Raw genomic sequence first — 24,094 nt, 5'->3', positions numbered from 1 at the left:
CGGGCCCGCCTGCTGCCCGCCCGCCCGCCGCAAGGTAGGTCGCGCCGCCGCCCGTGTCGCGACAGTCGCGACGCCGCCTTCCCCAGCGGCAGGGCCAGCGGGGCGCCTGGCCGGAGTGCCGCCAGCCGCTGGGGCGAGAACAACTTAAATGAAAGTTTGGAGGTTCGCCGGGGCTGGGGTGACACCGGAGTTTCCTCCTTCATGGCCAAGCCTCCTGCCGCCCTGAAGCGGTACCGGCTTTTGGTGCATTTTTAGTCATTTTGGGTTTTGTCCCTGCGTGTGTCTCCCCAGTAGCTTGTTGCTTGTTTAAAGAGGAGATGGGCGGTAAACTCCGGGACAGCTTGAATTTTCAGGGAAGGGGTAATGCCATTGTAGTTGTAAGATGTGGCAGTCTTTTTAAAGGATATTTCTAGAAAACTTGTCACTTTCTTCTCCGGGGTGCCTTGGTAAGGTACAAATAATTGTGTTTTGGGGATGTTGTTGCTGGATATGGGATTCACGGTTGCGCTCGTGTTCCTCTTCCTTCATTTCATCCCCCATGGATAACTGGGATCAAAAGGTGAAGCCGTGGGAGTCTTCCACTCCTTTCCTGAAAGGTCGGGAAGGAGAGATGAAGGAATTCCTTGCTCCCTTCACCGCTGTGGCGGTGGTGACGCTGTCCTGGAGTTAGGTTTTTATTCCGCATTACGTGTGGCGTCCTGGTGTGCTGTGGTGCCTGTGCCGTGCTGAGGCACCTGTATCTTGCAGTGCCAATTCTTACCATTTTACTTGTCCATGTTAGAGAAAAATAAGGAAAATAAGGTAAAAGTGACCTGTCTGCTGTCATTTTTTTTCATGTTCAAGATGATGGTCAAGTCAGGTGATTAATTTTGCTTTTACATTTGCTTTTATGATATTTATTTTCATTCTTTTCTCATCAGGAAGCATTATATTCTTTCGCTAAGTCACTTCAAGCTGTTTTAGGAAGTCAGAGGGGCCTCTTATCAGAGCCACTTAACTTAATGTCCCGTGGTTTTTGCCCCTCGTACTGCAGGGGGGCTCCAGTGCAGCGCGGCCACCAGCCCCTGGCTGGACGCCAGGTTTATTGGCATGGAAAAGCCCATGCCGAGGAGAGGGACGGAGACTCGTGCACAGGGGCCGGCTCTCTTTGCAGTTCTGCCCTGCTGTACCAGGTTGGGATTGGGTTTTCCTCGCGGGTTTTGTTTGCTCGGTGTCTTTGCTAGGTCCATAAGCTGTTCTTTTTCCCTCAAGTTTTCCTGCCCTTCCACAGCTGATTTTCGTCGCTGCTGCTGGAATGTACTGCAGTGCATGAGCCGCTGGGACAGCAGCAGTAAAGAGCCAGGCTAAACTTGGCTGTGTTTCCCTAGTGCCCTGGTGTTGTAGCTCTGCTTGCACTCACATCCCCGAGCTAAAGCACGGAGCAGGTGAACRGTGTGTTCCCAGTTTCCTTAGCCGTGGTTCTGCTTTTTGTTTATTTCCCTAGYGGGGCTGCAGTCAAACAAACAGGAGCACCAAGGGATAAGGGGCAGAAAAAAGGCACTCAGGTGGGTTGGGAAAGTTGGAGATTCATCCACAAATAGCCCTTGAATCTCTAGGGAAATCGATTGGGTGATGGTTTGTTTTTCCCGGGTCACAGGCTCCTGCCAGTGGAGTGCTCCAGCAGGGACACCCAGAGCACGGGGCACAGGGCGGCATCCAGGCGGGTTGGGAAGATCTCCAGAGAAGGAGACTCCACAGCCTCCCTGGGCAGCCTGTGCCAGGGCTCTGGCACCCCCACAGGGAAGAAGTTCCTCCTCACATGGAGATGGAACTGCCTGGGTTTCAACTGGCCACCACTGAGAAGAGCTTGGCCCCTTCCTCCCTGCATTCCCCTTTCAGGTACTTACACATATTGATCAGATCCCCTCTCAGCCTTCTCTTCTCCAAGCTRAMCAGGCCCAACTCGCTCAGTCTTTCCTCATACGAGAGACGCTCCAGTCCCTTAATCATCTTCATTGCTCTACGCTGGACCCTCTAGTGATTCTGTGAAATGTGGTTTTTGACACGCATCCACCCTTTGCCAGCAGACCCTGTCAATATCTGCACCCACACAGCACTACAGGCATGTGAGACACGACTGAAAATGTTAYTGCAATGTGGTAAAAATTCCTCTTGTGTCAGTAAAAAGGACTTTTGAAATAACATTCACTTCTTATCATGGTGATTATGTAGCTAGCTTATGATAGGCTTTTATGTTGTGGGATGGGCACAAGGAAATTTTTTTCCGAAARTGGGATTAATAAGATGGATTTGTTTGACTTCTCTGCAATTTAATTTCCATTTGGGGTGGTGGCAGGAATTTTGATATGGTGGAGTATAGTCACAGGGGAAAAAAAATAAAGCTGATGTCAGACGGGACAGATATTTTAGGTTAATGGACTTCTGCTTTCTAATGCTGGCAAGCTCTGTGATTGTGTCTCTCCTAAAAACAGCGATTTTKGGGGAGTTCCTGGCTTCTTGTGAGGGGTAGCTGGGTTTTGCAGTCTAGGACTCCTGCAAGGCTTGTTTGGTGAAGGGCTGAAGGTCACCAGAGTGGGGCCACAGGCGTGTGCTCTGAAAGTGGGCCTGCCACAAGGCTGCAAGGAAATTAGTGTTGTTGGCTCGTTTTCTCTTGTGTCTGTCCAAGGGTGGGCAATGGGGTGATGCAAGAGTTTTGGGTTGGTGTGTAACTTTCTTTGCAGTTTGTGAGTTATCCTTTTCTGGGACAATCTTAGGACACTAGGACAAAGTTTAAAGCTGTTGAGCCTTGGTGGTTGCAAAGCTTATCTCTACAGTGTGTGTTTGAAAGAGCGGATTTGCCYGGACTGAGGAAAGCAGAACTGGTGGCTGGGGCTGCAGCAAGGGCCAAGGAAGCATTTTTGGACCTTGCAATGAACTTGGATGCGGAGTTTATTCCGATCACCTTGCTGCACATCAGACATGAAGAGTTACACAGCGTATTTACCACCGTTAGATAAGTGTTAAGGCCAGCAGGGAGCCTTTTTGAACATAAACTGTGACTCTCTTGCAAAGAAAGGAGATGAAGATGTGGCTATTAGTTATTGATCTTGGTGTGCCTAGTTTGGAAGGGCAGAGTGACTTCTGTAGGCCCCTCTGCAAGTAGGACTAGAAATAAYTGCTTCAATTTTCAGAGAATACATTAGGAAAAATCTTCTTAACTATAAGATTAGGTAGGCGGTTGCAAGGCTATCCAGCAAAACTCTGAGCTGTGGCTGGACGTGCAAGGAAATCCTAGATATCCATAGTTGTGGCTCCGGGCAGGAGGCAAGAGGGGGTTCAGCCTCCCCAGGTCCCTTCCTCTTCTGCATTTATCACCCCCACGGTTAGTGAAGCAGCTTGGCAGCCAGGATGCGATTATCCGACCCCAAATGCAGCCTCAGCAGTCGCCGAGTGTCAGTGTGATAAAAGGAGGTAATAAGAGTCTTTAAGGACTCCAAGTGGACCTTGCCCTGGTTTAATACCTCACTAGAGACYCAAATCCACATAATTGCCCCGTGCTGGTTTAGGAGCCCCCAGAGGAAGGAACGTTGCTTGGCAGCTTTGTTAGTGCTGGCCCTTGGAGGGGTCTTGCTGAATAAAACCTGCCCCAAAGTCGCTTGGCTTGTAAGAGCAGTGCAAGGCAGCAGCTTGTGGCTCCAGGCCCTTAGCACCTGGGGAGCAGCTGCCAGAGCCTCCCTCTCCACTCAGATATTGCAGATACTGCACAGACCAAGGTGGGTTATTGTGTTTGGGAGGGAAAAAACGGCTTTTATTGATACGTGTTCTCAAGAGCAGGCAATCAAGTGCATGCACTTGCTCTAAAGGGAGGGACCAGAAGGGGCCCGAGCGCGACGACCCTTTCTGACGTGGCTAAGCAAGCAGGAGGGTGGCCTCTTCTGTATTTAACTGCAAATGAAATGCCTTTAATAGACCATAAAGAAGAGCTGGTGATGGGGTTTCTGACAGTGATGTCACTCGCRAGTTCACGTGGTAAGCAATCACTCAGAGGGACCTTGGTTCTTGCACACTGTTTTATTATCTAAAATAGGTTCTTCCTTCATAATTTTTTAAGAAGCAGCTGGGGAATATTATCTTTCAGAGAGGCAATATGGCTTTATGACATAAAATTTATATCCAGCAACGTAGATCTTTTTGAAATACCTACTCAAGGCCTGCTTTCAACATGTCAAGTGTGGAGAATAACTTTTCGAGACAGCAGTGGCAAGGAATTAGGAGAACCCCCACGTCTGGGAGCGAAGGAGAGGGTTTAGCTACCCGGTGCTGTCTGAAATTGTGGCCACCCAGAAGGGTTGTCCGTGTGCTGGGCTCCTCCGACGACCTGTGTGACAGCCTGGGGGCCCTGGGGTGAGTATTGTGAGCCAGAGACACCAGYGTGTGACAGGGACACCCGTCACGCACGGCACAGCTGGGATGCCAAGTCTTAACACCTAGGTGTGAATATTGGTGTGAGCCATGGCTAATCCCTCCTGGCATCTCCGGGAGCCCCTCTCCTCTTGGCTCTAATGCTAATTTGGGAGCGGGTTTGTCCCGGGCAGCCTTTTGGCTTTCCCTAGCTGTGTGAAGTGGGTGTGAGTCCCCTAATCTGCGCAAGTGGCTTTGTTGCTGGTGGATGTGCACTGTGGTGCCCTGGTGCACGGTGAAATGTGGGCCAGAATTAGTGGAACAATTTAAAAGGAAAAAAAAAAAAAAAAGACATTTCATTTAAGTTTTTAAAACTAGGGYATAGCCTGTATATCCTGGAATCTGTTATGTTATTTTACTCATGCTGATGATATTTATATTAACATTTGTGTTAATTTCTGTGTACAGAAGTGACAGGCTGACATGCTGCCTGGTTTTGAGTAAGTAAATTTCTGAGGGTAAATAGAAGCCCCRTGTGTGCAAATGAGCCAAAGCTGTTGGGTAACAGAAGAAAAAAAAGCTGCAATTTTGAATTGATTCTTATGGTCATACCTTGGTTAAAAATAAGCAGGTGATGACTGAAACCTTTCCAGGTTCCTGTGCAGTACCAGATGGAAGAGTCTGCRACTGGAATGAGCTGCGTGTCCCTTTGCCTGCCCTTTTTCTGTCCCATCTTGGGACAGAAATCTTCACTCTAGATGAGCCTTAGGTATCGAGGCTTTCCCTAGAGGAAGAGAGTCCTGGTTGTTACGTGCTGAGGAGCTGCAGTGCCAGGGAATGGGTAAGCAGGGTGTCTGCAGGTGGCTTTGGACAACCTTAGGGCACGAGTCCTAGGCCTGGAGGSCTTGCTGGCTCCCAGAGAACCTGATTTTGTTGCTGTTGTTTTCTTTTATTTTAGCATCCTCTGTGACCCGTTTGTAGATGCCGTAAATAATAATTTCCTTATGCCTTTGCATAATGAGCAGCAGGCATCATTCCAGCAGCGTTTGCCACGTGTGCAGAATCCTGCTTCCTCACCAGAGCTTTCCCAAGTGCTTTGCAGGCCRGAGGACAAGGGCTCTGCTGAACCTCCGTAGCATGGAAGCATTTGGGGAAGGGGTTTTGCAGCCCCCAAGTTTAAGAGGCCCTCGTGAAGGTTTCCCTTCCAGCTGCCCTTGTCTCCCGTGTCCTGGGGACTCCTCTTGATGCTGGGAACATGGGAGGTGGAGGTCCTCTAAGTGAGACCTTCTGTTTTTGAGAAATACAAGATTTTCAGGTCAAAACCTCTGTGTTTATGCARAAGCTCTGGTTTTATGTCTTTGTTGCAGCAGAAGGGTTTAATTAACAACAGGCTAATGAGAGCTACAGAAATTTGCTCTGGGTTCCACTCACTTATTGGTCGATTTAAGGAATCGCTTCAGGACCTCCTGCTCTCGGTCTTCTGGAAGTGGGGAAACCCAGGATAGTTTCCAGGAATGGCCTGACCTTGTGGCTCCCACAGACTAAGGGCACTGAACTCGCTGCCCTTCATGGGGATGCGAGATGAAACTCCAGCCCCCCTTAGAGCATATCAAGAGATGGCCTATGAAGAGACAACGAAGCTGGTAGTAACCCCTTAGGGTTATTGCTGCCATGTGGGATGCTCCGTGTTGGCATCCCTGGGATGAGCAGTGCCCTCCCAGGGGCTGCCTGAACAACCAGACTGAACACAAAATATCTCGCAGCGGTGCCGTCTCTCATTTAGGACWTGCCTCATGGTTATTCCTCAGTGCTTACGCTTCCAAAGAAAGGGAATTTTGGTTTTGGATAGGGCTGGGTGGTGGGATCTTGTTATCTTTCCCCTGACTCTCTCGAGCAAATTGGCCAAGCAGCAGGGGTTCACTTGGCTGCTGCTCACATGTTCCTCCTTAATTATGTGTTTTGATTGAGGGTTTGTTCTTGAAGCTGTTATCCATTATGGATGGGAATTCTGGCTATATCAGGATCAAATCAAGTATGTGTATGGTCCTATATTCTGCCTCATATTTATAATGAATGATAAAAGGTTGGAAAATGTCACTAGCCAAAGAAGAAGGTTGAAATACATCCAAGTGCATCTTCGACRGGCTTTATGATATTTACATTCTATACTTGCTTGTTCTGAACTTGCTTGTTTTGAAACAAGCATGCTTCCTTCTGTATGAGCTGGAAAATAAGTGTGCAATCCTGTATTTAAACTTCTAACCCCTTGAAAACCATCTGTCAGTCCCTTATTGGACGGGATAGAGGGAATGGATTGCCCCACAGTTGTGCTGTTTTTGAAAGGCTTTCCCATTGCTCTAGACTATGGGCAGCACCTTGTGATGTGCAAATACTTGAGTAAGTCACAGGGCCCTCCTGTTTACCCTGTGGTAAGGATTGATGTTTACTTGATGGAAACCTCCTGGCACATCCTGCCCTGACCTCCTCTCCAGTCCTCATGGCTTGGGATGAGTCTTGCTGCAGCTGGTGCTTTGCTTACGGCTGTGGTGCTTCCACGTTTCTAGGAGGCAATTCAAGGATGAGCTSGTGGCCATGGACCTGCACAGATCTGCTCATCTTCCATGGATCTGGGGGGGCAGGTGTGTCACTGTAGTGAGATGGAGGGAGTGTTTTCCAGATGCTCCGCATTTCCRTTGAAGCTGCAGGGTCTGGTGGATTGCCTCCTTTCCGACATTAGTGCTCACGGAAACCTGTGCACTACGGAATGCTCTTTTTCATGCAACATCATTAAGGTTTATTTTAAAGTATCTTTTTCGCCAGCTCTTAGCCTCAGGCAGAGCCTGTGAAGTGAATGGATAGGCTGCCAGAGACMTCCGTATCTCTAAATCGTGATGAGAGTGCTGGAATTCACACAAAATAAACTCTGCTTATCTGACCAGCTGTGAGTGTTTCCYGATGAATCCTGTTTGCTGGGCGCTGCGCTTGGAAAACAGCGGTGAAGCCAACCTAATGAAAAATGGATTTTGTGKTTTTTTTTCCCTGTTGAATGGGTTAGAATCTCTGCTATTTTCTCAATCAAGGAACTTCATTTAGTTCAGGTAGGAGTTTTGGCTGCAGCTGCTGCCTTGTCTCTGTTTGGGGAGAGCCTGGCTGTGACAAGCGGTGACCAGCAGCTGCTGGATCTGCCTCTTGCTGCTCTCCTCAAGTGCTGGCAAAGACGTGCAGGCACTGAACTAATTCACCTGAGGCTCGTACTGCTTAAGCAGGACTTGGTGTCACAGCTCGCACTCTGCTCTGCTGTTTATCTCCTTCCACTGGGAATCATCATCGTTCTGCACTCTAGATAGTGCTGCAGTTCTGTGGCCTGATGTGTAGTGTGTTTGACCGTAGCACGGGTACCCCAACTCACTGTTTTTAAATATGTCTCTCAGAGTAAAATCAATCTCTCTCTTTAATAAACATACCTTTTTCTGTGATGTTTCTGGCATTTCTRCTTGCGGAATTGTCAGGCTCCCGTGACCTTTGAAGGTCCGTGGAGGGGTTCCCTGGTGCAGCACGGTGGTCTCCGAACTTTGCCTATGGTGCATTTATTTTCAGTTCCTCACAAGTAGTGAAGGGTGGTAGTTATGCTTTGTAAATAATAAACCAGAGGGAATGTTTTCCAAAGCCATCAGGGGCTGCAAAATAGTTTTTGGCAAGTGCTCTGGGGCACGTGCTTTTTGTGAGCCGTGACCTGCATCCCCCTGCTCTGCAGCACCGACTGGAGCCTGGACCCGCTGGGGTGTTCACAGACGGGGTGTCTCCAACAACCAGTTAAGCCCAGTAAGCTGGTTCCCCAGGGTGCATTTCCTACGGAAGTTGGGCTTTCATATGAAATCAGCAGAACATTAGTCACCTGAAAGCCTCTGGCCCTGCTGTGTTGGTTTTGTAGAGGGCTCTTTGCTTTTCCTGAAGCCGTGACTTCATTCCGAGGGCGGTATAAATTGTGTCACTGCAACGAGTGCCAAGCATCCCTTCTTTTCCACGTGGACTTTTTGTATGAGACACTTGTTTGGGGAAAACACACAGAGTTAGAGTTTGAGAGAGCCCAAGCACAGGCTGTAGCTCACATTTAGTGCACCCAGTTTGGGCACATCACCACGTCTGCATAGTGTTCTTTTTTTTTTTTTTTTTTCCCTAAACATTTCAGCATAAAACTTCACATTTAAGAAGTGTTGCCGTTTTTCTTCCCCCCCCCCCCACTAACCTGAGCTTTGCCTGCAGTGCAGGCTGCAGTCTTGGGAAGCAAATGCTGATAAACTGCTCTAAAGCAGAGCCCCCCGGGCGACACTCTGAGCTGAATAAGCTGCCTGTAGCAGCAGTCCTGTCTGGCCCCAGACAGATGTTTGCTGCACTGCAGAGTTTGGGAGGGAAGAGCAGGACAAGAAGGGGCTGGCGCAGAGCTGAGTGCGTCCTAGGGGTTCCCTCTCCAGGAAAATAAATGTTTCCGTGGGCAAGATTTAACCTGCTGAAGTGTTGGGCTGCTCAAGAGAGCTTGATGGCATCTACTGCACCGCTTGCTTGGCATGCACATGACTCTTACTCTGCAGCAGTTCACTCTGAGATGAAATTGTATGATAACACTGTGTCTTTATAGTGATAACACCATGTCTTTATAGCCCTATAGCCCTTCTGGAGGAGGGATCCCCTCTGGGGTCTGCTTGTGCTGCTGCCTGAGCCCCTCAGCCCCTGTATGGTGTTGGAATGATCCCTTTGGATGCGCAGAGCAGGGATGCACGTTACAATTGCTGCAGCGTTGCTCCTCGAGGGGAAAGCTGGCACGTTTAAGAAAGCCAAGCTGCATATAAGGACTAGCAGTGCTAGAAGCAAAGCAAGGGCTGGGAAATGCCTCCGCTCAGTGACTGACGCCTCCGCTTTGCGCTGGAGTTGGAGGCTTGTGCCAGGCATCACTGCTCCAGATGGGAAACATGAAGGATTATGTGTGAGGAATAATGAAGAGGAGGGATAAAGTGCAGCTGAGCATTAATTGAGGCTCACAACTGCTTGGAGAAGCAAGGCAGGAGTATGTTTCAGTGTGGCATGCATGAGAATGGGGTCTGGGATTCCTCCTCCTTTGCATTGAATGCCTGCACTGTGGGTGCAGCCAAGCTAGCTCTCCAGGCTCCCCTTGCCCTTCGTGGAGGGAAAGGGACATTTCCAGGCGATGATTCATCTCACTTATTTTAGACATCTGTGCTGCAGTGAGATGAATCATGCCCTTTAAGAGGCTGCTCCGTGCGTCCGTCCTGCCAAATAACTTAGTCTGGTGCCCTCGCCCGGACTCCCCTTTGGCATCAGCCAACTCGTTCCCTCTGAGAGCAAGTTTGCTGCCTGAGGAGGGGCGAGTTGCTCCAAGGACTGCTCCGAGTGCTGGGCATGAGTCCGAATATCCCTGGTTTGGCCACCGCTCCCTTCCGAGACCCCCACGTCTCACCCAGAGGCAGAGTCTGCTCGGCTGCGCCCTCCGAAAGGGATGGACRTGGGGGTATCCAGAGCAAGCCAGAACGGCTGGAAACAACGAGGTGCCTGTCACTTGTTTCTATGGCTAGCAAATATTTATAGCTCCTGATGGAGTTTATTACCACAGACGCTCTGCGTTCGTATTTGGTCCCCTCTCAAGTGTAAGAAGTTACGGCCGTGCAGTTTAGGCAGCAGGTTTGTGTTTTCCCATGACTGAGATGTCTGACTGTGAAGTGACGAATCCCTCCTTTCTTCTCGGGGAGCAGTGGACAGTGCAAGCAGGGCAGTGGGAGCCCCAAATTGTCGGGGTTCTCAATGTGGCTAATGCTGTCCTGTGTTTTAAAGGGTTGCCAAAAAGGAAGGAGATACAAAGGAGGGGAAAAATAAATAAGAGAAAATTACAACGTGAAAAACTTACTAATTCCCTAAAACTGAAATAGCAAAAAAAAAAAAAAAAAAAGGAAAAAAAAAGGGAGAAGCAGATTCCTTACTGATTTGGGCTGTCACATTTCAAACTGCTTATTTGTTTTGGAAATAATTTCATAATTTGCATTTTTCTGTTCAAGTTTGCTAAGGGAGGCAGAAACTTTGCAAACGTACAGTCTTGTTCATGGAGCCCTTTGCATATATTTCCAAATTTTTAGAAGAAGAAATTATACCACGTGTATGCTACAAATTATGAAGGGATTATCAGATGATTATCACATGATTATTACAGATGGCTGGTGAGGGAGAAAATCTAGAAATAAGTGGTCTCCAGGGGAAAGTCACTGAGGATTACTGTCAGACTGGTCTGAGAGAAAAATCAGTCTGTATGTGTGAAATATCTGGAAAAAAAATCAGACTCTCAGATGAATCTCGGTTTTCTTAAGAAAACAAGGGCATTGCTTTCAGATTTTCTTTGCTCTGTGCTTATCTCATCTAGTGAAGATTTGGATTTCATTATGGATACCATATCTTCTGGTTTTTCTGACTTTCTTCTAGGGTTTCTGAGGTCAGTGTTTGATCAGGGCCTGCTTTAAAGCATTTTTGAAGAAAGGTTTATCTTACAAGCAGCCTCTGCAAGTGAAACAGTGGAAACACGGGAGCACGGAGTTTTTCCAAGGGGACATTTTAAAGTGGACTTCCAGTGTTGCAGTCGTGCTCTCTTCACGTCATGGGATCAGGATCCACGGGCGTTTGTGGAAATGCAGTCGTGGGCGCTCSCTGGCTGAGCCCTTAGCGTGAGGGGACAGTGGGGACAGAGGTGGCCCCACATGCAGGAAACCCAGGGTGTCCTTCTGGCTGCTTCTGCGTGATATTGGGGCAATATTTCTGCATTTCAGCTGTCCTGGGTGGCTCATGAGGTGTTAGCAACAGACATCTCTCATTCATTTTATTACATTTTTTATTATAATTTGCGGGAGGCTTTGCAAAAGCATTGCCCTTAATGAGSAGCTCCTTTCTGATCCCTGTTATCCCTGTTACCTACATAACATTTGCGTAGGCCKCCTGAATTTAAAGGACTATGTGAAAAGTTGCTCTTTTTTTTTGAGTGCAACTGGGTTATTAAGTCACTGGGCTTTTTGTCGTCTTTCTTGCGGGAGTATTGGTAGATTYCTGCAGGTTGCCAGTGGCAAAGCAGTCTGTCACCTGTAAAATTTTAAGAACCTGAAAATAAGCCTCATGTTGTGCTCTGATGCTCTACCCTTAACTGGGGGAAAACAGGACCTGGTTCATGGGATTTCTGGGCACGTTAATTGTGGCATCTGCCCCCTCGGTCCGAGCGGTGCCCCGTGGCCGCCCCCGCTCCCCTCGCTTAGGGCAGCGCTTTGCGCACGGGTACWTTTCCTAACCCTTGCTTTTCAGCTCTGCTTTTTCCTTCCGTCTTTCCTGCGTTCCCGTCCGCCATCCGAGGATCCCYGTGTCCCAGCACCACGGCCTCTTCCCAAGAGAGCGGCGCTCCCCGCTGCCTCCGGCCTGGAGACGCGGGGCCGTCCCGGCTGCGGCCCCAGCGCCTCCCCGCTGGGCCTCGGCTTCAGCTCGCCCTTGCTGATGTTTTTCCTCTATGTTTTCCAGAGTTTTTYAGTAAAATGAAGCCCTCTGGGGATCCCAGATGGGTTTTTCTTTTTGTTTATTAGAAGTTGAAATGATCTTCCCCAAAATAATAAAGAYGTTAAAGGTGTTCTTTATGGAAACGTAGGGGCGAAGGGGAAGCTTGCTCCTACCTGCCCAGCYGCAGAGATGGGTTATGAGACCTGAAGGGCCAGGAGAAAGCAGCCTCGAGTCGGAGCAGCTTCACACCGTGCCTGTATTTACACCTGCTCGAGGGCAGGCGATAACATGTTCCTCCTTCCCGAGGCGAGGTGAGCCGGGAACGCGGCGCGGATGGGAGCGCGGAGCCCTGCTGCTCTGCCAGCGCCCGGCTCCGGGACCTGCGCTGTCCCACTGCGTGTGTGTGTGTGTGTGTGTGGGAAGGGTGGCTCCAAACCCTGGCAGCATCCCGAGGTTCATGATGGGCCTCACCGGCAGCACGGAAAACACCCACCAAGCTGCTCCCTTGGTTAGAAAAATGGGGAGCCGCAGGACCAGAGGCAGCCACACTGGCACTTTTTCCAAAAAACCCAAAGAATTGTGATACCAAAGTGTCTGGTATATCAGCTGGTAAACAAATGGAAGAAGCCAACAAGCTGTGCTTTAAAAGAGAGAAAGAGACAGTTTGCCGAGGTTTCCTTTGGTGGTTGATCGCTGTTTACATTGCTGGGTCTTGGTGTCTTGTTTCGCTGGGTCCTCAAGCACATTGTGCAACAGATATAAAATTATCTTATGTGTTCAGATCTCTGCTGGAGAATTTGAACATTGAGGTTTAGTTTTTCTTCATGGTATTTACACAAATCAGCGCTCGCCTGGGTGTCTTAGAATAATGCTGAGGATCAGTATTTCTGTGGGGTTTTTTTCCGAATTAAGTACATCTACTTTCAAAGTTGATCAAGATAAACCACAGTAAGATGCTCTTTCACTGTAATTCAATCCCTGCTTTATTCTGCAGCGACTTTCATGTGTAAACAAGCCTTTAGAAAACTTTGCCTAAAATGAAATGTCCTTGTGCTGTTTTTTTTTTTAGCCCTTGCATTTTTAAGTTTGTACAGAAAAATGAATGATATTCCATTAACTGATTTTTTTTTTTCTTTTACCCCTACCCACCTCCTCTACAGATGATAAGATGGCACATTGACCTACAACCATGGGCAAGCCCAACTCCTTCCCTGCACTATGAGGCCTTGAGGTTCCTGAAGTACATAAGCACCACTCAGGTAGGTTCTCGTTTCTGACTCTGTTTAGAAAATAATCTGCCTGACACAGCCTCTTGCCTCTCAGGCAAGGACCCGACCTCATGCCGTTGGGATTGCTTGGGATATGTTTTATTTCTAAAGTTACTCAGCTCAGCAGTGATGATCGGTGTTGTTAGGGAGAGGCTGAATCCGGTAGCCGATCCAAGGGGAGCTTCCCCGTGTCCAGCTAGTAGTGAGCATGTGTTCCCAGGACACCCCCCCACACACACGTACACCCCACCTATATGCACAGCTGGCCACTCAGATAAACACGGACACAAACACAGCCTCCCCACTTCCCCTCTCTGGCTGATCAGGAGGAAGGTCCATTCATGGGAAATGTCCATGGATCCCTCCGGTAGCCGGGCTGAGGGCTGCTCAGCAGCTGCCCCGGGACCACCCCCTCTTCCCACTTGCTGGCGCTTGGAAATACGAGTCCCACAGCCCACYTTACATGCACACAGAGTAGAGAGCCTCCAGGAGAATAGTTCTCCTGGAGCTTCATTCTATCTTATAGATAGAATAGGCTTCATCCTACCTTGAGTTAGGAGTCAGAAAGTTAAGAAGAAGGTAGAGTGGTTCTCCTAAAGGTGCTGTGGAGAGTGTGTCCTGATGACTCATTTCAATGGTTTTCATAGCTGGACGAGGAGGCTCTTGGCTTTCCTGGGATGGGGACAGGGGCTGCCTTTCTCAGACAGAGCTTTTAGGGTTCCCTGCCTGGTGTTGTGCCTCTGTGCTCCTTGGCATGGTGCTGTGGAGCCTCTAGGGCTTCATGGCTCTCTGAGGAGCCTGGCAGCAGCCTGCACATGGTGTTATTTGTGTTCTTCCACCTGTGGTTCCTCCCTGCTCTTCTCCATGTGGGCAGGCTGCCTTTCCACCACACAACCTAAAAAACGTGAATGTAAAATCAGAACACCAGCTAGAAACAATGCATTATTTTCCTGCTTTCTATTTACAGAGGGGTTTGTGCCCTGACAGAAGTGCAGTGCAGCTGAAATTCCAGGAATTGTTCCTCTCCCATTTTCTCTCTCTCTGTCTCTCAGATTCCGAAGAGTACTGACCACTGTGTAGCAAAAGGGCTGTGTATTCTGTCACTCAACCTCAGTAATAATGTGATAACTAGGTTCATTCTAGCTTAAAAAGGATGCATTTGAAGTTCACAGAGAAATGAGAAAAAGGCATCAGTCCCAAGCCTGGGCAAGTTTTCCCGATAGTGCTAGAAGAATTCTGATTTTCTGAGAACAACAACAACAAAAAAAAAGGTGGTGATGATCTGAAACTTGTATTTTCAAGTGCTTTTTTCAAAGGTGTTACCTCCACATCCACCTTACATTCACAGATGCTTCCATGGCACAAATATACAGAAATCAGGTTATCATGTCTTAGTGATGTCTATATTAAGACATACTTTTCCGCAATTGTGTTTATACTTATATTTTGTGTAATAAAGAATGAAAAAGATGTGAGATGTCCTTAGTTCTGACAAGGCAGGTACTTTTAAGTGTTTAAATCTATGAGCAAGCTCACACTTGCTCTAGTGTGCACCATCTTTTAGGTGTGCTGTACTTTTACATCTTTTACAGAAGAGAATAGCAAAGTGCTTCAGGTGTTCATGTCTCTAAAATGTCATTAACATAAGTAATGAACAGTAACACGTTTTCTAGCAGAGAGGTTTAGACTGGGGTAGGGGCATAAAGCTGAAAACAGCCTTCATCTCGGCGACTTAATAAACAGTGGCAGGTTCTGCTAAACTCCATTAGTTGGGTCAAAACCTCCAAGGACATCAATTAACAGAGAWTTTATTGCTCCAGACATACGAATCAGGAAGTTTCGTTCCCAGAGTAGCTGACCCTGGAGACAGGCATAAGTGAAAACAAAATTTAAAAAGATTAAAAAAAAAAAAAAGAAGCCCTTGTCCCTAACCTGGCAGATGTTACATGATTAACAGTTGCTAGGATAACACTGTGAGTGATAGGAACGTCAAAGGAAATGGGATCCTGCTCACACAGGTGAGCGTGGGATCTCCTTTCCTGAGTGTGCAGAGCCGGTGGCAGCTGATGGCTGTGCCTGTRCTCAGCTGCTTGGGTTCAGCAACACCCACAACACATGGGTGGAAGGGGAGGGTGTCAYCTTGTTAGGCCACTGAGGAGTGAACCAAGGCTCTTCCAACACCAGTGCCTAGTAATCGGAATCATGGAATCATAAAATGTTTAAGGTTGGCAGGGACCTCTGGAGACCATCCAGTCCAACCCCTGCTCCAGCAGGGATACGCAGAGCATGGGTGTCCTCCCTGGGCAGCCTGTTCCAGGGCTCTGGCACTGTCAAGAAATTTTTCCTTAAGTTTCTGCAGAACTTTTGATGTTTCAGTTTGTGGCCGTTTCCTCTAGTCCTGTCGCTGGCCACCACTGAAARGAGGCCRCCCCCTCCTCCTCRCTGCCTCCCTTGGGGTATTTATAGACACTGATCAGAAGAAGTGTTAAAGTTTACTGTTACCTGCACAAGAGCAGTGTGTAGAAGAGCAGCCCAGGCCCTTATGCTCTGCATGTCCCACAACAGATCGGCGGTGGTGCCAAAGGTAGAGTTCAGGTCTTCTGATTTATGGTTATAGTTTTAGGTTATGGTTTTAGTAGCAAGAGCTGGTGACATTGGTACAAATTCTGAGTGTTGTAATGGCTAAAAATACTGTGGGAAAAGTAAGCAGTAGGATAGCAGAATCTTTTATTTTTCTGCAGAAAGCAGAAGCATAAAATCTGCCTTAAAATTAGCACTTGTTGTTGCAAAGCCATTTATTCCTTGGTAGTTATAGACAGAAGGGAAATAGGCAGTGGGATGCRGTGCAAGTCATTGCTTAAAGCTTAGTGAATTTGGAGAGCAGCGTGAAGAGATGCTGTATAAGCTTTTATGAATTTTTCCCTGGGAATTATGAGCTAAGCAGGGGCAGGGAGGTTGTGCAGCAGGCAGCTCAGGGAATGTAGTGCCCTGGATAATGATCTTTCAGAGCTTAAGCCTCTTTAAAAATGAGTTTTATTTACTTATAACAAGGCATGTGAACAGTGCCTACCACAGCAAAGGCTGGATGCCAGTTTTCATTCTCACCCCCTGTAGCATAATTGTGCAGAAGTGGAAATTTCTGAAAAAAAAATATTCAGAAAGATCAAAAGATCTGTGCTTTTTGGTTTGGCTGAAACAGAGAACTGAGCCTGAGAAGGAACGTGTGAGAGTAGTCAGCTGAGGCTTGGTATTTAACCTGGTTTTAGCCCTGCTGTTGTTTTTCCCTCCTGTTTTTAGCTTTCTGGCAGTGCCAGCTCCTGTCCCTGGCAGTTTCTGGGATCGCAGCTAGTGCCAGGTTCGGAGAGCAGCTTTTCCTCGCAAAGGTGCGGTGGGGTGCCTGTCATTCTTTGCAGAATTTGCTTTCATGTTTGCAGCTTAGCAGCCCAAGCCCTGCAACCCTGAAGTTGATGTCCAGGTTTGCTTGGTTGGAAAAACTGGCTTGGCCTTACAGTCAGATAATTTGGACGCTCTACTGTGTAAAACACATCCAGGTTCCCGATGAATTCAGCACTTCTTGCTAGTTGCCTTCTTGTTCTTTGCTGTCTGGCTCATGATATCTAAGGCAGCATTGAAACACTTGCAGTGATTCCTCTGTTTAGCTAAGCACTTAATCCCTTTGTTATTGGTTAGGGGATGTATTTAGGTCATCATTAAATCTCTTCTGAGGCACTGGGGGTGTAATACAGAGTKTTGTGTATCACAGTGACACTGTCTTTTAAATAAATGGTGAGTCATGAGATTTTATTTTGACACGAGGCAGAATGCAGAATCCAGTCCAYGGTTTGCAAGGAAAAGAAATACATATTTATGCTAAAATGGCTTGTTCTCAGGAAAATTGATTTCAGGGTATAGTACTAATGTTTAATTACTTGCTATTCAAACCGTGTTGCTCTCTGGGGGATTTTGTAAACCTTAAATTTCACCAAGCAGAACACACAAACAGGAGGGAAAAAAACAAATCTCCATAGCTGCAGATTTGCCAATCAAATTTTAATTAARCCAGTTAACATTTTTCTCCTTTCAACTCTATCCCCAGAAGAGAAATTAAAAACAAATTAAAGTCGTGGCCTRTTCAAATGTAGCCTCCTGATTTCGGCAGGTTTCCTGCGAGCACCTGAAGCTGAACAGCGCGGCGGGGCGCGCGGGAACGGCGAAGAAGCCCTGGCCGCTCTGCCTCGACGAGCGGTTCAGCCTCGTTCATCGCATCAGGAGCAGGCAGTGTCGCCTCTATTCGCTCGGGTAAGTGCTCCTTTAGCACACAGTAAATCATTCCAGGATATATATTGGCCTCAAAAAGCCTTATAAATGCAAAACTGACTCCACTAATGTGYTTTAAAAATGTGGACTTTGCTAGGTGTGCTAAATAGGCTGTGTTTTTAGGGAAAAATCTTTCTCCATAAGGGTGCTCATTTTTCTTCATTTCAGTAGAATCAGCACGGAAGCAAATTGCTTATTAGTGAGTGGTGGCTGTGATAGAGGAAGATGGAAATTAATGAGAAAAACTGAGGAGCATGCAGCATCTTCCCTGAGCAGAAGGGTCTTGCCTAATTGCTGGGTCCTTCAGCAGCATTATTTATAAAGCTTCATTAGCAAAGTCGTGCATCTCTGTAGGAGAGTGTTTTTGCTGAGCGCTTCAGGGTTGACAKGTGCCAAAGTGATAATAAAGGCAGCCTGCTTTTATTTTAAGATGTTTATAGCGTGTATGATATTTGTAACACTTGATCTTCACTTTTCGTGGAGCACAACAGTTAACCTACAAGTGTAGCTTGTTTTCCTGCTAAAAATATACTCTGTCTTGAGAGGACAAGGTTCAATATTCAGAGTTCCTCAAACCATGGTCTGACTATGAGAATGATCACTGCGATCTGGACCTCATTTCACACAGATCACTGAGTGACTGCCTCCAGCTACAACTTGGTGCATGTTTTCCTGGGAGCCAGCTTCGGGTTAGAGATGCATTGAAAGGCACCATCACCCGTGAACCAGCACCGTTTAATTCTGTGATTTTGCTTCTGAGCTGTGCCTGGGTGCCATTTCTCAGTGATCAGGACACAGCAGTCAACATCAGCAGTTGACATAAGGAGGATTCAGAGCCTACTACAGCAAAGAGTATTTTCTGTTAACTTGAGTGGGGTTTGGATTAAGTGGTGTAAGAGACCACTGAGCTCTAAACACCAAACTCCTGAGAGAGCAAGAGGCCCTCAGATACCACTCCGCTGTGTTGCTCAGTGGCAGAAAAACAGTTGCCTTTTAGACATGATGCTGTGTGAACCCACCCTTAGGGCCAGACTTTGGCTGCTCACCTGTAGTTCTGGTTCATGGCTTGATCCCCCTTCCAGTAGTCAGTGGAGAGAGGAAGGCACATTCGGGTGGGAATTYCACAAAGCTCAATAACCTCCTTGGAGGTACCTCTGGCTTCCTTTGATTCCAGAGGGAGCCCAGGGTGTTGTGGCTGCTGACTTGAAGTGTCTTGGAGAAGTACACAAATTTCATAGAAGCATAGAATGCCTAAGGTTTGATGGAGTAAATCTAGATCATACCCTGCAAGGTTCACAATGATTAATATTAGACCCGCACTGCAGTGTTCTTGTCCCTCTATCCCTTTGATATAGGCCAGGTAGGGTGGGAAATGTATTTCTGTTGAAGAAGACACAACGCAGAGCTTCTGTCAGCTGTGCTAGGGCAGATCTGGCACACGGCTGGTGACACAAAGGTAACTTGCTTATGCTTTTTGAGCTGCTCACAGCTGGTCACTGTACACCACATCAGTACTTCGTGTGTGCTGCTGTTTTTCATATGGTACAGGGAGCCCAAATGCCAGATTTTCTGTTCTTGGCAGAGATTGAAATTGATGGGAAAGTCACTGATCACGCACACATGTGCATTAAATATCCAGGAATGATGTGGCTCATGAAACAGCTAAAAAAAAAAAAAATGAAAAGACATATTTGGGGTTAAGGAAGAGTAGCCTCTAAAGACTTCAGATGCCTTTTGCTGCCTTTGGAGCTCATTACTGCTTCATTCTTCTGTCAGACTGACTTCCTTTAGTTTACAGCAGGCAGAAAAGTAATTTTGTTCCGACTAAGACAAAAATCCCCTTTAAATGTTCCTGTTATCCTGTGCCCTTCATAAAGAGCAAAGGGAGAGCAGCTGCTTTCAGGGAGGAACATCCTCCATGGGGAGGATGGAGGGAGGACAAATGTGAAAGTTCAGCGCGAGTGCCACTGCGGACCCTGAATTCAATCCATGCATCATTAAAAATTGAGCAAGACCTACCGCTTGTGCTCTGCCTTCGTGAGGGCTGCAGAAGAGCTCACGAGGGAGTGGGAGTGAGCAGTGCCTGAAACTGCTGCTTTCTGGAGGGTTTTTTAGATGAGTTTTAGTTGCTTCCCCTGCTGCGCGGGAGCGGTGTTTTTGCTGGGGGGACAGGACTTCCCAGCGTGACACGTACTTGCAACATGCTGTAGTGAGCTCCAGTTATTACGGCTAAATCTGCTCGGATTAAACTAAGTCTGTAACAAACACAACGGGCAGGCGCCCAAGCTGGGATAATATAAATGAATAGGATTTCAGGAACTTGGCGGCTGGGGTTTTAAGTGTTTGCTGCAAGAGTGTATAAGAGACCTTCTGGGAGGACCTAGGGTCCAGGCAGGGAAGGCTTCCTTTGCCCAGCTGCAGAGCTCCGTTACCTTCCTTCAGGAGGGAAGCAGAGACACCACAAGACAGAGCGAGCAGCTCCAGGGTGCCGGCGGTTCTGCCCCTCTGTCCAGCAGCTGCCCCCACGCAGTGGGCACCTTCACAGACCGAGTCACAGGAGGGTTGAGGTTGGCAGGGACCTCTAGAGACCATCCAGTCCAACCCCCTGCTCCAGCAGGGACACCCAGAGCGCGGGGCACAGGGCGGCATCCAGGCGGGTTGGGAAGATCTCCAGAGAAGGAGACTCCACAGCCTCCCTGGGCAGCCTGTGCCAGGGCTCTGGCACCCTCACAGGGAAGAAGTTCCTGCTCACATGGAGATGGAACTGCCTGGGCTCGGCAGACGCAATGCCCGGGTCAGCTCAGCTCATGCCACGAGCAGAGGAGAGCCCAGGGACGGGGCACCCTGCACTGCTGCCCTGTGTCCTGGGCCCTTGCCTGGCAGCAGGGCCCCTCGCTGCACGTCGTCTCATCGCTGCTCTTCACTGCGTGGCCACGGTCGGGCATCTTCTCGGCCGTAAAAACAGGTCAGCATCCTGCTTGCTTCGTGTTTCACTTACTGGACAGCCGCTGTTTTCCCCCACTGGTGGGGAAGGGCCTTCCTAGTCTCTGCTGACCTCAACGTGCTTCTGCTAAGACCACAGTCCTTCTAAAGCAGTGCAAAATCTTTCTCGGGGAAGAAATTTGTTCACTTTTTTTTTTGTTTTTCATGCTGTGTAGCACTTAGCATGGTCACACATGGGCCTGCAGGGCTTTTGAATGTTATTTTCTCTCATTGATACCTGTTGTTGATTAACTCTCTCTTCCATTGTAAATGTGAGCTGTAGGCCAGGGAGGCAGCAGATACACCGGCACCTTCCTTGTCCTCAAGGATCCTTTCCTGTTCTGCACCACTGTGAGCGTCTCTTTGCAGCCAGATTTGGGCACAAATCTGCTTGCAGGCAGCGGGAGTTTTGTTTGTGCCAAAAGCACCTGGCCCTCTGGAACAAATCGGCCAGAGCTGCTAAGAGGGAATCACACATGCACGTATCCACATGTCACTCTCTAATGCCTTAATTGTTCCAAACAATCCGCATTTTGTTCATTTTTAGCCAGCTTCCCATTCCAAAGGGATTGTATTGCTCTTCATTCATCTGTGTCCCATCTATAGAATGGCAAATGTAAGCAAACGTTTCCATTCACTTCGTTAGCTTCTGAACTTCTTTCCTAGTACACACTGAGTGTAGGAAAAGAAAAACCACTCTCTTTTCATCCTGTGCAACTTCACAGGCCGAAATCCTGTGAAATGAATTCATTCTTGTAGGCACGTTGTTTTTGCATACCCCGTGTCCTTTTCCTTTCCCAAGATGCCTGAAGAGGAAAGCTGTTGAGTGGAAGCTATTCTCATAGGTGATACAATATAGCACTGTCCTAGCTTCCAAACTGTATGTTTTTCTAAACCTTCTTTTTTTTTCAGCATGCAGATTTGTTTTACTTTAGCAGCATGTCTCCATGGMAATCATTTAGCACTGGCTTAATGGTGTATCCTAGTATAGCATGGTTTCAAAAGCAGCCCAGCATTCCTCCGCTTTGCTTCCCAAGCGAGCGGGTCGAATTGCCCCCTCTTGTCCCCGTGAGTCCTCGGGATAGTCGGCTTCTCCTACCGCACTTTGTGCAGCTCCAGGAGTTCTCGTTTGTTTGTTTGTTTGTTTTGTTTTGCAGGCTGGGCAGCGAGGACAGCCAGCTGGAGGCGAGCCTGGCGCACGGGGGCTGCGAGGTGCACCGCTTCGACCCCAGCATCAAGGCAGCGCACGTGCAGGAGGGCCCGCGCCTCTGGCATCACCGCCTCTCCGTCGACTGGAGGGATCCCAACCCGGCCATTGCTGCCCATAAGCTTCACAGCAACACCAAGAAGCTGGGCACGATAATGAGTGAATTTGGGCATCAGAAGGTGAGGTTTCAGGCTGCGCGTTTCTAACTGCAAGGTGAACTGCTGGGAAACTGCAGAGCTTTCCTTCTTTCTGTTTTGGGGTAGAGGCACTTTACAAGGTTATCTCCTGGCTGTGGTTCATTATCAGATATACCTGCAGTGTATCTTCTTCTAGGGGGTGTCCTTTCTCCCTTGTTTTTTTTTTTTTCCTATGTGCTGAAAACAGACAGCTTGACTTTAAAGCACTAGCCACATTCTAAATATTTTCCTCCTTTGCATTTTTCTTTCAACTATCTGGTGACGTTGGCTCAGCCAGCTGGTGATATTGCCATTTCTGTGGTTGGTCTGCTCGTTGCCTGACGATGAGTGCTAAACTATTCATACAGCATCGTTTGTGAAGAGGGGAAAAATTGCAGCAATAATTAGACAAGAAGCGGTAATGGAGGGTTGTTTACATTTGCAAGGTCATTAATCCCTATTACAGTCATCAATAACAAAAACATCCTGTTTTGAAATTGGCAGCAATACGATTTTTTTTTTTAAGTTGCCCAATTTCTTTTCAGGGAACTGTAAAATCATCAGAAATCTTCATGTCTCAGTTGTTGCCAAAACACATTTGAGGAAGTTTCTGACCCAAAGGCTTAGGTAGCTTTCAAGACAGCTTTTTCCCTCCGAGGACATCCTGGCATGAATTACAATGCTAATATCCTTCACTGCCTGAAGCACATTCTGCATGTTGTTGTTTTTTAAGAGCTAGGCAGGCTGAGCTAAGGAGAAGTGCTGCTGTAGGATTTGCAGAGCAAGCCGTGCAGCCTAAGTTTGTTGTTACGGAATGCAAGATGTGCTCTTCACTTCGTTTCTTTCTGTTCTTTAGTACTTTCTTTTGGTTCAGCATTCCCAATTGAACCATTTTGAAGATTAAAGCAGAAAAAGGAGCTTTTTCCTATCACTTAGTCATAGTGTAACTGTGTTAGACTATGTTTCACTATTAGTGAAACATCTGGGGAAAGGGGGAAAGGGCCTTCCCTCGACGTCGGTTTTAGGACATTTGTTTTGATTTTAGAAAAGTTAGTCACGGAGCAAATGAACCACAACTTGATCCTGAAAAAAACTGTGGATTCCATGATCCAGCAGACCTGAGAATAGTCATTTGGTTATGAGGGTGCTGTGGGGTGGTTATAAGACCTCCTGTGCCCTGGAGGACTGTACCTGTGAATTCTAAGCATGCAACTTTCTGGCTGTGAGTTAACTAACAGGAAAGCACCCAGCTGGAGAGCAGCCAAGGAACACAGTGTTGGGGTAACACATGGAATGGGGCTTTTCTGTGGTTGCCTACATGCTGCATGGGGCTTGTTGGAGTGTGTTCATGCACCGTGACCCCCATAGAGCCTCTTACTGCCCCCATGGAGCATTCAGGTAGCTCAGTTATGCACAACTGTTGCATTGAGTCAGGAGCTGCATTTCAGCCCATGAGAATAAAGCCACGCTTTGCAGTGTCCTGTCACTTCCTATTTGTGAAATATCCAAATGGACCAATTTTACTTACATGATGCTGTTTAGTTTTTCTTTAACTGGAAGGCAGGCTGAGAAGTTGCGTGTTGCACAAAGGTGCAATAAACTCCAGTCTGTGAAGAGAACATCAAAGCAAATACTGTGACATTCAGGTTTTTGTTTTTTTCCATTGAATGAGTAGAATGTTCCCCTGACTGCGTAAATAATGTAAAACATTTTCTCAGACTATTTTCCAAAGCATTTTTTTCATTTAGAAATTTAAAACACTCTTTTCTTGTCTTTTTTTTTTTTTTTTAATTTAAAAATCCATCCCGCCTACTCTCACAGTTGTTCTCTTCCCACTTCAAGGCAGGAATTCCAAGCGACTTCATTTGAAGCTAATGTCTCATTTTTCCTTGCTTTTATTCTTTAAGACTTGGGACTAAATCCAAGGCCCTCCAAGTAAATGGGACTATTTCCACTGACGTCAGAGACTTGGGATCAGGCTGGTGAAGAGAGGGCAGGCGAGACATCCTGTAGTTCTTGTCACTGTAACCTTGAGAAGAAAACACGCAGTTTGGGGGTTTTGTATGCAGAGACATTCGACCAGACTGCAGCTGCTTTTCTGCAGTCAGTGCCTCCCTGGGAATGGAGATCCAGCTTGATATTATGACAAGAAACACAAACTCGAAGCATCCAAAAAAGGATGTTAGAGTGGATTTGAGGAAACATTAAAAGTCCATGATCTAATTGCCTAC

The 24,094-nt window shown here is 47.5% G+C and overlaps 1 protein-coding gene across 1 annotated transcript; it reads left to right on the top strand.

Annotated features, from left to right (window-relative positions):
* Nucleotides 1-26: 26 nt before the first annotated feature.
* On the top strand, nucleotides 27-21,866 carry METTL24 (methyltransferase like 24; the record flags this gene model as incomplete). The annotated part of the gene is made up of 4 exons (XM_026040701.1): nucleotides 27-34; nucleotides 13,074-13,172; nucleotides 17,341-17,480; nucleotides 21,638-21,866. Coding segments are annotated over exons 2-4 (468 nt in total), but the record flags the coding sequence as incomplete, so codon positions are not given.
* Between the last annotated feature and the right edge of the window lie 2,228 nt (nucleotides 21,867-24,094).

Source organism: Nothoprocta perdicaria, unplaced genomic scaffold (assembly GCF_003342845.1).
Source record: "Nothoprocta perdicaria isolate Ctin4 unplaced genomic scaffold, notPer1 scaffold_261, whole genome shotgun sequence".
Taxonomy (NCBI): Eukaryota; Metazoa; Chordata; class Aves; order Tinamiformes; family Tinamidae; genus Nothoprocta; species Nothoprocta perdicaria.
This window is presented reverse-complemented; position numbering and strand designations above follow the sequence as displayed.